At 32.5% G+C, this 13,223-nt stretch overlaps 1 protein-coding gene across 15 annotated transcripts in view; it reads left to right on the top strand.

Annotated features, from left to right (window-relative positions):
- Positions 1–13,223, top strand: part of VPS13B (vacuolar protein sorting 13 homolog B) — a 795,728-nt gene that overhangs the window by 393,436 nt on the left and 389,069 nt on the right. For all 15 annotated transcript variants that reach the window (XR_013824628.1, XM_079901966.1, XM_079901971.1 and 12 more), the window contains one exon: positions 6,536–6,739. Coding sequence is in view for 14 of the 15 variants with exons in the window: in XM_079901966.1 (XP_079758092.1) it covers positions 6,536–6,739 (204 nt within the window). In the remaining variant the exon portion in view is untranslated. The remainder of the gene's footprint in view (positions 1–6,535; positions 6,740–13,223) is intronic.

Genomic DNA, 13,223 nt, shown 5'->3' with positions numbered 1-13,223 from the left:
CATGGATGTATTTAACAGCTTTATTTGTATAGCCAAAAACTAAACATAACCCAAATGTTCATCAGTAAGTGAATTTAACAAATTAAACAAATTATGGCTTATCCATACAATGTAATACTATTCAGCCATAAAAAAGACTGAGTTATTGATAAAATGCAAGATCATGAAAAAATATTGCAGTCATTACACTGAGTGAAGGAAGCCAGACCAAAAAAGAGTACTTACTGTATAATTCCATTTATATAAAATGTTATAATGTGTAAACTACTACATTGTTACAGAAAGTAGGTTCCTGGTTGTCTGGAGCCAGGGCAGGGAGAGGGAAGGAGAAGGGGGTGGTAGGAAGGATAGACTACAAAGGGATATGAAGAAACTTTTGAGGAGAATAAGAAAAAAATTTTTATTCATAGTTTATATTTAGTAGTAGCTCAGTTCCTATATAATAGACAGCTAACTACTACTTGGAGTTACCTACCAGAGACATTATATTTTAGAGACTTATTTTAGGAGTCATTATAGCCTTGGGAGGATTGTCCTACTCTACATGTTCTGGTTATCCATAGCTATCCCAGCTGAGAATAAATTCTGTTCCCATTGTGGTTTTAGCCTGGGACTCCACTATTATTAATCTTTAAAAAATTTTTTTTCTTTTACTTTGAGATACTCAATAGTATGGTGATTTCTGTTGAGTCTTACTAAATGTAAGACTGTGGCTCAAAACTAGAGCTCTGGGATATCTTCTTTAGATATTCACCTTATTTAGAACTAAGCTCAGGTTTTGTTGTTGTTGTTTAAATATAAACCAGTTCTAAGCCAAGTCATCACATAAATAGAACTTATGTTTGGCCTGGTATTACCTTCTTATGTCTGCTCCTTCCTTTTGTCCTTTCCTTGATCACTTGACTCCCACGGGCTCCTTGCTGCTTCTCCCCAAATACCAAGGGCCTTTTTTTTTTTTTCTTGCCTGAGAATTAAACCAAGACTGAATGAACCTCATGCCCTGAGAATCCCTTTGCACCCAAAGTGTAATGAATTTTATTTATTCACTTAATTCTACTTTATCTTCTTGATAAGTCCTGATAAACCAACTTCTGTAAAATTGTTAGCACCTGCTATATCCAAAGTTGATCACCAGGTTGTTGGGAAGTTTAAGTGAGATAGTTATGAAAATACTTTGCAAACTCTCAAATGGTATATGAATGTCATTTTGTTAGTTTAGATTGACTCTGATATAAAATGTGAGATCCTCTATGTAAATTGGTATGAATATCCCTGGTGGAATGTAGCGGTATTCCTGAAGGGACAGGAAGTCACAAAACAATATAGGACTTTGAAGAATCAACATGTACTCAAAGAAAAAAGTAAGGAGTAAGTACTCTTCTATATCCTTGTGTGCCAGATTAACCTAAATTTTAATGGTAAGACATGAGACTCCAAATCTCTTTTTTGTGAGTGGGTTGCTTTAGCCTTCCAGACTCCCTCTGGGTTCTGTCAGAATTACAAAGGATGACTTGATTTTTTTTTTTTTCCTAAGTGAATTCAGCAGATATTTATTGAGTACTACATGTAGGCCAGAAATGAGGGGAGAAAAATTAATAAGATAAATACATGAAGAAGGCCATGCCTACACACATCATAATCCAACTGTTGAAAGCCACAGATAAAGAGCATATCTTGAAGGTATCATGAGAAAAAAATGACACATTACATGCAAGAGAACCAAGATTTTGTTAGCTTACTTCTCATAAGAAGCTGTAGTGATCAAAAGAACATCTTTAAATCGTGAAAATTAAGAAAATTAAAAGCCTCTCAACCCAAAATTCTAAGTAAAAAAATATATAACATTTATGAATGAAGACAAAATAAAGACATTTTTCATGTGAAAGAATCTGTCACCAGTAGGACTGCACTACAAGAAATCCTAAAGGAAATCCTTCATGTTGAAGGCAAATGAAACCAGGTGTTTGAGCAACTTTTCAAATGTTTATTGGCTGTTGAGTTTGCTCTTTTGTGAATTGACAGTTCATGTTGTTTACATTAATTTGTATTTTCCTGATTATTAATAAGGATGAACAGATTTTTCAGTGTTTATTGGCCAGTGAATTTGCTTTTTTATGGTTAATATTTCATATCATTTACTTAATTTTTCTATTAAATTTCTTAGCAATTTGAAGAGCCTCCCTTATATTCTATAAATACAAACCCTGTATCTGTAATGCAGTTATTTGCCTTCAAACTTTATGGCATCTTTGGCCAAAAACGTTTAATCTTCCTTAGTGAAATATATCTATATGTCTCTTTTTATTTTCTGGGTGTCCTGCCTTATAGTGTATCGTGGGCCCAAATATCCATGTGCATATAAGTTCCTAAAATTTCTTTTACTATTTTTACTTTTCCTTTTAAGATTAATGACCCAAAATAAACCTCTTTCTTGTGAGTGGTTTCTCACTGATTAATCTGGGGGCTTTTTTGTTTCTTATTTGTGTTTTTTGTGAAGTACTTCTTATCCTTTTTTGTGCCATGGACTTCTTTGAGAATGTTATAAAAGCCTTTTCCCCAGAACAATGTATATGCCCACTAAATTTCACATACACTGTCAGAAGCTTTATGAACTTTGGATTATAGCCAGTGTATAAGCTTGATTCCATTCAAGTAATTCCTACTTCAGTACCATTCTTTTGTTTATTCGTTAGAGTGACGTCAGAAGTGTTTGCTCTTGTAAGCAATTAATTTGGTTCATTATTGCTCAGAGCCCTCAATTAGTTTATATACTCTAAAATATAGTGCAAGCTCTATATGTAGGGCAGGCCTAGACCAAATTTATTGTCATGTCTGACATTGTTGTAGATCTCTGTATCAACTATAGAGACCTAAATCGCTGTGTCAGTTCCTGGAACTCACTGCCATTAAAAGCCTTAGACGCTGCAAGTATTTAACCTGGTTGAATATTCAGAGAATTTGTTCCTAGGAGTGATTTGCACCAACCTTGCCTTTTATCTTAAGTGTTTTACTAAAGTTACCCAATTCTCTTTAATGTCTTTAGGCACTAGTCTCTCAGACCTTAAAAATTGTGTTCATTCCAAAATTAAATGAATCTTCTTTAATAAGGAATCTTCTTTAATATAATAAAATTTTAATTTTCCCTCTACCAATAAATTGATACATTTTGTCTACCTATAAGGCATTCCCCAAAACATAAAAGTATCTTTGCATTTTTGGGTTTTAAGTTGTAAAACTAGAGAAATAATGTTTTTTATGCTCCTTTTCTATCCATTTTGTCATAGTTTTTATTGCTGTAAGTTCAGTTTTCACCAAGCTAATGGAATTTGGCATTACTGTCTAAGAACATAAGCATTTAGTTCAGACAAAACTGGATTTGTAGTCTTAGACAAATCACCCATTTTTAATTTCTCTGAGCTCCTGATTTTTATTTTTATCTTTTAAACAAAAGTAGACTAAGTGTAATGCTCTGTATGAAAAGGATGTTTTTGTTTTTGGCAAAAACTCTTTCTTTTGAAACTGAATTTTAATGATTAGTAACGACCTGTGTGCCAAATGAAATAGCCTTTCTAAATTCATATTCACTTAGAGCTCTTTTTTGTTCAACATGGATCAGTAATTGCTTGTTGAAGTTCCATTCCTGCTTGGTTTCCATTGACATTGTATATCCATGGTTTTTCTTCTTCATGTCTACCTTTCTATTTTCTCTTCTATCTGACTCCCTAATATGCTGCAAAACTTGTCATGGCCCCTTTGTCATGTCTTGTTCATTTCCTGTACTTGGCTGTTGCTCTTGGTATTCTTATGACTGGAATGGCTTTTTGCACCCACTTAAATCCTATCTATCCTTCAAGAATGTATTCCCTTGAGGTTTGTCTCAGCCTCTTCAGTCCAATTAAGTCTTCTTTCTGATTGGTTATGAGATTAAATGGAAAATGTATGTGCAGTTAATTTTTCAACAATAAAATATTACTTTTTAATATTTAATATCTTACATATCCAATCAGTATTTGATATGCAAAATATTATTGATATTCAATCACCTTCATACATAACCCATATAAAGCTGCCTCACGTGGTGCTTATTTTTTAGAGATCTTTTTAAAAAGTTTTATTGGGGTTGACATAAATACAATAAACTGCACATGTTTAGATTATCTAATTTGATAAGGTTTGACTATGTATACCCATCAAATCATCTTCACAATCAAGATAATGCATTAATCCATCATCCTCAAAAGTTTCTTTGTGCCCCTTTGTAATCCTTCCTTTTACTCCTCCCCCAATCCCAGGCAATCACTGATACTGTCATTATTGATTAATTTTCATTTGCTAGTATTCTGTATAAATGGAATCATACAGTTTGCGTTCTCTCTCTCTCTCTCTCTCTCTTGCCTAGCTTCCTTGATTCAGCATAATAATTTTGGGGTTAATCCTTGGTTTTGCATGAATCTCTAATTTATTTTTATTGCTAAGTATTCTGTTGTATAGTTGGTTAACTTATTGGTTAACATTTGAGATTTTTTCCAGTTTTAGACTATTACAAATAAAACTTCTGTGAACATTTTTATATAGGTCTTTGTGTGGACATAGATTTTAATTATTCTTGGGGAAACACTTAGGAAATGGCTCATTCACGTGGTAGGTATATGTTTTTTTCAGAAATGGCCAAACTGTATTCTAAATTTTGCATTCCATCAGAGTAAATGAGAGTTTTAGCTGCTCTGCATCTTTACTGATACTTGGTCTGGTTATGCTTTTTAATTTCAGACGTCTTAATAGGTGGGTAGTGGTAGCTCATTGTGGCTTTAGTTGGCATGGTTTTCAGTACAGCTTGAAGGATAAGAGTTGAACATTTATCTTCAGCATTTTTGCTCTATTTTTTAAAACCTCTGAATTTGTGAAGTCTGGATTCTGTGATAGCAGCTTTCTTCTTTGAAAATAATAATACGTTTAAAGTTTATGTCAGTGTTTGCTTGGCATGCTGAATACACAGTGTACTTGGTGACATTCATATACAATTTTTTAATGGTAACAGTTAAAGGAAACCAGAAGTAGTGACAATAAAAGCGGCATCAATTCTCTTAGGTAAATAAACTTTATGCCTTTGAAAGTATTTAGAAACTGTTTATGCTTCCCTTATTTGTCAGTTCTAATTGTTTAAGAAAAAGTAAAATAATCTTTTTAAAAATTTGGTTTGGAACAAAATGGTTTCTTTTTAGAAAACACTCATGATTATGAAAGACAAAAGAATATGAACTAAAATTTTTCTAAGAGCTTTTTTGTAGGATCTCTAGCCATTAGATTTTTTTTAAACAAAAAGAGCTATAACCTGAGATTTGAGACTTCATCACACAAAAAGCAGGAGAAAACTGTAACCCATATACTGTTTTATATCAAATAAGGATTGACAACACTGTTTTTAGGCATCTGTTCTGCCCACATAAGAAGCCAGCTTTATCATCTGGATGTGTCCTGAGGCTGAAACTTCTTATAAATATGAGAATTTCTTTCTTTCTTTTTTTTTTTTTTTTAATGGCAAGCAGAATATGGTATCCAGCTGTGGATTTGCTTATACATTGTGTTTGCATTTTTCCCCCTAGGCTTGTTTTATACAGTATATGGCAATATGTTGTCATACAGATTCCATGATTAATGCTTATTTATGAAATCTTATGTAAATATCTTAGAACTTAGTCAAACAACGTGCAAGTTAAACAATTTTTTTTCTGAATATTGGAATGACAAATCTGAGGGGAATAGTAGGTTGGATAGTTTATGTTCTTTATCTATAGAAAAGTCTCATATGTAACATTTTCCTTTTACTATTCTGTGTTATATCTTTCTTTTTTACTTTATTTTGCTGGGCAAGAAATCCAATTTCAGATTTATTCTTCAGAAAATAGAGAAATTTTAAATGTGTAAATAATTTAGAAATAAGAATGGTAATTATTTCATGTATAACTAAATAATCATGTTTACCAGGATATATTTGACTTCTAATTTTGATCCTGACCTCTGTTTAAAAGGCATTTCTTTGTGATTGTTCTATTAGTCATATATTAAAAGAAATCTACTGTACCATAATAAGCTGTTTTATTAGCATTATTTTATTAGCATTATTTTACCACAGAAATGCTAAATTGCTTATAAAATATCAAAATGTGACTATGTGGCAAATTAAAAGTATGAATAAATTAATTATATTTCTCAAATTCAATTCATGATAAAATGTTTAATATTGTATATTTTTATATGAATTATTTTTCTCTATATCTCATCAGAATTGTGGTATCATGACAAAATAGTCATCATATATGTAATAATTACAGTATATATAATATATAATAATTATATATCACAGATTATAGGTTATGATATAATACCATGATCAGTGATACAATGATAGATTTTTGTTTCATATATTCTTATTTCCCTGGACTTGTTTTCATTTTCTCACATTTAATATTTTAGTCAGTTGTGACCAGAAGTTGAAAGATTTGTTTTTCCTTTTTATTTTTTCCCTTCTGCTTAGGTGCAGCTCTTATATGAGCTAACTGATATCATGAATGAAGTCTGGAATAAGATTCAGAAGAGAGGCAATCTCAGTTCTTTTTCAGCTTATCCGGAGTCCATAGTGGGGCCTGTCCCTAGTTCTCCAGTTAGAAGCAGTTTAGGCACAGCTCCTCCAGATACCAGCACATGTAGCCCATCTGCTGACATTGGAACTACTACTGAGGTAAGTGTTTTTGAAAAATTCTGTTACTAAATGAAGGGTGGTATATATAACACAGAGTTCTGTATCAGGATTGAGAATGAAGATGACCATACCTCTCTGGAAGCTAGTGAGTTTAGAAGGTTTGTGAGGAGCTATGGTAGCAGTGGCTGTGTATTACTGTTTCTTTTAGGTCCAAGTATTTTAATCACTTTTAGTAGTTAGTGGGGTAGTTTAGGACAGTAGGGGTTCTGTGAAATGGCAAAAACTGAGACAGTAAATGTATGGTTCCTCAGAAGTATGGAAATGTAGAAGCTGATACAAAAGAGGCTCAGAACCAGAGTGCCTTTGTTATATTTAGGTTAGTGATTTTTCAGTCTTGTCTGACCCAAAGTTCTCTCCTCTTCCTTCTGATCATAGAAGCCTTTCTTTTCATTTTTAACACCATAACTTCACCCAATGTGCCAGTGCCCCTTTTAATAACAAATGTTTTATAAAGCCCTCTTTACTATCCTGAAATGAAAATAAACATAATATGACCTACATGTACATATAATTTCAAAAATATCTAGTATTTTGAATAAAATATAAAGGAGTAAAGGAAATTAATTAAAGTATAGTAATTATTATTTTAATATATAAATGCTCAGGCATGGTTACATTAGAAGTTGTAATGAAGTAGCCAGGTACATAGAATTACTGTGAGTGTGTCTGCCGCATATAGACTTGTGCAGGTCTTTGTTAAATACCACAAGTTGGTACTGTTGTTGTTGCTGTGATTTCCTGAGGTAATGGCAAACTTGATAAAGTTTAAAACAAAAGTTTTTACTCTTTTCATTTCAGTAGTTGCATTTCTGGAACTCTTAATAAATAAAATCATGCATAAGTGCAAAAATATTGTGTTTAGATTTAAAACAGAATTCAGTTTTATGCTCAAATGTTGACTTATAAACAGGATTTTTACCTACTTCATTGTCTGTAAGATAGTGTTCATTTTTCAGGACAGTCCTATATATCATAGGACCTCTTGATACCCTAACTGCTAACCCTTAAATTCCAGTAGTGACACCCAATCATTGAGTCAACCAAAAATACCCTAATACATTTCTGAAACACTCCATAGAGGCTTACCACTGAGAACTACTGTAATATAATAGAGGTAGAAGTTATGTTTTTGTTTTTGCATAAACACATGCTGGAGTAGATCTATTTGACCCCTGCATAAATAATTTCTGTATCCCTGCTCATTCCAAATCTTAAGAAACACAATGACCTAAGTGATAGGATTACTTTTTTCCCCCCAAATGAAAATCTAGGAATGTGCCCTTATGGAGTCAATGGGACATATCCTTTTAGGGTAAAAACAGTGAATCCTTTCTTGGAGATTATTAATATCGTTAGAATACAAAAGCTCTTGCAGTAAAGAAAACTTTGACTTTCTTCAACGCAGTACTCTCCAAACTCATTTAACCAAAGACCCCTTTATCATAGCCTACATGTTAACATTGCACAAAATACACTTTGTGAAATACTTTGGTAGAGTAATCAAAGCTTGGGGTGATACATTGCTAGACAAAGCTAGTACAAGTGAAATTGATAAATGAAGTTAAATATTGTGGACATTTGGCAGAAAGGAGAGTGTTTCATTAAACAGTTGTTCACTAAGTACTGTATTCATTGGAACGTCAAGATGAAAATGAGTACCTATCTTGGGAGTAGTCTTTTAGAAAGAAATATTTAAGAAAACATTGCAAGCCCAGAAAAGACAGGGCTCATGTGGAATGGTCACACCTGTTTGTCATACATCTAGAGCCTGCCATTCACACAAGTACAGATTGAATGGTACTTTCTAGAATTGTGTAGTGTCCAACCTATACAGAAGGACATGGTGACCCTGATTATAAGATGTAATAGAGATGAGCATGCCCTGCAATTATAGAGAAATTATTAACAAATTCATTCTATGGGATCTGTAGGTATTTTACAAAGGCAGTAACATATGAGATGGATCTTCAAAAGTGAAAAAGGCATTAGTATCAATTTTGTTTTAGTAGGTATATAATAAATGTGATAGACTAGAAGAATGGTGAGGAAGTTAAGAAAGGGAGAGATTAACAAGGGAGACATTTTCTCAGTCACTTAAAAAAATTAATTCTGATTTCAAAAATAAGTTCCTTACATGACTGCAATTAATTTAAACTTAGAATGTTGAGGGTTTTTTTCTGATTGGGTTATAAAGATAAATAATGAAAATGCTTCTAGTGGATTTGTTAGTTTTGTATTAGGTATGGATTTAATCTGATCTGTGTGAAAAAGATCTGAAAGTGAAAGAATCTTAATGCAGAAGATTCACATTAATATTCCAGAAAGACCATATAAAGCAGCTTACATAAGGTATATGGGGGAAAATGTGGTAAATATTTTCAAAATGTACCCTCTTTTGTTTATGTAGTGTGGTTAAGAAAAGAAAGAGGTGAGTGATTGCTAGCAGTCTGGTATGGATTTGAAACCTACAATCACTTGAGAAGCTTGTTCCCTGAGAAATATCTTAAAATAATTTAGGTTTGTTTTCCATAAAGGGCGGGAAGATTTTTGTGTAGACAGTTTTGATATGGTGATCAATGTTAAGACTTTGATTTAACTTTACAAATTAGAAGGTGTTCGTGGATTGAACACTTCATGTTTAATTTCTCTTTTTGCTCTCAAGAAAATATTTATGTGGAGATCAAGATTAACTATGTTTGCATCTGAGTTTAAATTTACCTCTTTGAGAATTAGCCAGTAAATGATGACATCAGAAAATATAGTCATTGTTTTCTCCTTTTTGTATGAATGCTTCATCTGTGATTAAATCTGTGGTCGTTTAATTCATCCAGAAGTCAGAATTTGTGCCCAGGCTTTCATTTCCCATTTCCTTTTGTTTATAGTGCTGGTAAAATTGTGTGTAATGACCTTTGTAATTTTTATTCCTTTTGTTTTGAGTTCCAACATGGTAGATATGTTACTGTGATCCTTTGAATTCCATTTAAAAAATGTTTTTCTAATTTTCATGAAGTTTCCTGTATATTTAAATGTGTTACGGACTGAATGGAGATAAAACCGTGTCCTCTTACTGGAGAAACTACTTAATGAATGGGGCTAGGGAGGACAGTGTGGAGAGGTTATACATGTATTTTGTTATAATCCATAATAGGCCTTTATGCCTATTTGACTTGGCATTCCCAGGAAGCTCTAGCATCCCTTTGCTCTTGCTAATCATTGACTAATAATCTTCTGATTATAAGAAGACATTCTGTGGACAACACTGTCATGTAAGCAACAGAACTGTCTGCATACAAATTTAAATATATGGTATATAGTAATCTCTAGGTCCATCCATGTTGCTGCAAATGACATTATTTCATTTTTTTATGGCTGAGTAATATTCCATTGTGTATATACTACATCTTCTTTATCTATTCATCTGTTGATTTAGGTTTCTTCCATGTCTTGGCTATTATAAATAATCCTGCTATGAACATTGGGATGCATGTATCTTTTCAAATTAGAGTTTTCTCCAGAGAAGTGCCCGGGAGTGGGATTGCAGTGAGACCTAGAGATTACCATATTAAGTGAAGTAAGTCAGACAGAGAAAGACAAATATCATATGACATCACTTACATGTGGAATCTAAAAAAAAATGATAGAAATGAACTTATTTACAAAACGGAAATAGACTCACAGAGATAGAAAGCAAACTTATGGTTACTAAAGGGGATAGGGGTGGGGGGGGAGATAAATTAGGAGTTTGGGATTAACATCTACACACTACTGTATATAAAATAGTAAACAACAGGGACCTACTGTATAGCACAGGGAACTATACTCAATATCTTGTAATAATCTATAAAGGAAAACTGAGTCTGTAATGACTCAGTTCCCAGTCGTTACCCTGACTTTGTGTTTCCTCTTCATTTCTGACATCTTGAGATTTCCCTTTATTTATTTCAAGTTTAACTGTTATATTAGTTAGAAAAAGATGACATTCTCATAAGGACAAAGGTGTTGACTGGGAAGGGAAACCACAGGAGGTAGTACAGTACCTGGAGCTAGTAACGCTGGGATGTTTCTGCCATAAATAGGCTTACGGGCAGGGAGAACAGGGAATAATACTGACTTCATTCTCCTCCCTCCTTTCTATCTCCTGCCATGTTCCTCATTAGCTGAAAATGACCAGAAACCAGAGGACAAGAATATTTGTACATATTGTTCGCATAGATTAGCCTCCCAGGTAGAGAGGGTATTAATGATTGAAGAATAGGTCTACAAGACCAAAGAAAAGATATACAGCACTTTAATGTATTAAAACAAATTCTTGTGTTTTATCTAGAATTTCCGTGCTTTTGTAGTAGAAAAGGAAAACATTCATTTCAACTTAGTGTGCCATGTTACTTGAATTTAAATTTCTTTAACATCATTGAGTACCAAGAACTGGTCTTTGGAATCTTTGTTTTTCTCATTCTGCCTTGTACATATTATATTAGATTCTCAATATCATTGGTAACTCTTTTTGCTAAATTTTTTTTTATTGTGGTAAAATATAAGTTACATAAAATTTATCATTTTAACCATTTTTATGTGTACAATTTCCTGGCATTAAATGAATAATCTCAGTGTTGCACAGCCATAACAACTATCCATTTCCAAAACTATTTCATCATTTCAAACAAAAACTCTTTTCCCATGAAACAGTGACTCCCCATCCTCCCAACCCCATCCCTGGTAACCTCTACTGTACTTTCTGTCTCTGTGAATTTGCCTATTCTGGGTGTCTCACATAAGAGGAATCATAAGTATTCGTTTAGCTTATTTCATTTAGTATAATGTTTTAGAGATTCATCCAGGTAGTAAGAAGAATGTTTTATACATCATCCATGTATAAGAATTTCAATGCCTTCTATGGCTGAGTGTTACTTCATTTGTGTATATAGCATACTTTTTTTATCCATTGATCTGTTGATGGATGTCTGGGTTATTTGCTCCTTTTGGCTATTACGAATAACGCTACTATGAACATTGGTGAATAAAGGTTGATTAACTCTTAATGAAGTAATTTTTCCCTGAAGATATTATATGCATTTTATATGACCTGTGCCTGACAAACCATTTCAAAACTAATACCAGAAATGCTATTTTAATTTTTCTTTACCTGTTGAAATATTGGGTTGGCCAAAAAGTTTGTTTGGGTTTTTCCATAAGATATTATAAAAAACCCGAAAAAACTTTTTGGCCAGCTCTATATGTTGATAACTGAGTTATTTGGTATTTGGTATTATTTTATGTCAAATGTTTTATTCTGGTAAAATATACACAACATAAAATTACCTTTTTAAACCATTTTTAAGAGTACCCTTCTGTGACATTAAGTACATTCACATTGTTGTGCAACCATCACCGTCAACCATCTCCAAAACTTTTAAAATTTTTCCCAGCTGAAATGTGGTACCTGTTAAACAATAACTTCCCATTTTAACATTAAGTCTTCCGATCCATGGACATGGGACATTTCTCCATTTGTTTGTGTCTTCTTTTATTTCTATTAGCAATATTTTATAGTCTTTCACTTCCTTGGTTAAGTTTATTCCTAAGTATTCTATTCTTTTTGATGCTATTATAAACAGAATTGTTTTATTAATTTCCTTTTCTGATTGTTCACTGTTATTGTGCAAAAACACAGATGTGGGTTTGTATCTTGCTGAATTCATTTATTAGTTCTAAAATTTTTTGTTGTTGAATCTTTAGCATTTTCTACATATAAGGTCATGCTGTCTGCAAACAGAGATCATTTTGCTTTTTTCCCTTTCCAATTTTGTTGCTTTTAACTTCTTTTTCTTGCCTAATTGCTGTGGCTAAGACTTCCAGTAATATGTTGAATAAATATTTCACTTAACTTTTTAAATATTAGGCAATATTTTCAAGTTGAACATAATTTTCTTTTTTGATAATAATTTTCTGTTAAGGAAACCTTCTAGCATGTTTCAGCACTAACAGATTTTGTTCAAATAGCAAAAGACGTATTGAAAATTTGACACTGTTACTTTTTCTGTTCCCACGTTAGTTGTACTTTTATACTATTCTTTTCATCTGAAATAAGTGATAAGTCAAACATTATGGGTTGGACGTAAAATGATTTACACTGAGAGGTTTATATTGGTTCAGAAGTAACAGTGTTAAATAATGATTATACTGTTTCAGTGCCATACTGGATGTGAACTATAAATTTTCTATTATCACCCGTCACCTATTATCTTTATCATCATAGGATAACCCTAATTTGAGCAACCAGCACCTACTCTGTACCAAGCAATAATGCTTGGTACAGAGTAGGTTTTAAACACATTGTTCTTTAATATATGGATGTTAAACAATTTGGGAAGTCAACTCATTTTGACGAAATTAAATCTGATTTATTATAGTACGGGGCATAGAGATGTATATATTCATTGTCACTACAAATATATTTTCATAT

This window comes from Stenella coeruleoalba, assembly GCF_951394435.1.
Source record: "Stenella coeruleoalba genome assembly, chromosome: 17".
Classification (NCBI taxonomy): Eukaryota; Metazoa; Chordata; class Mammalia; order Artiodactyla; family Delphinidae; genus Stenella; species Stenella coeruleoalba.
The sequence above is the reverse complement of the archived record's forward strand: the minus strand, read 5'-3'. Positions and strand labels throughout refer to the sequence as shown.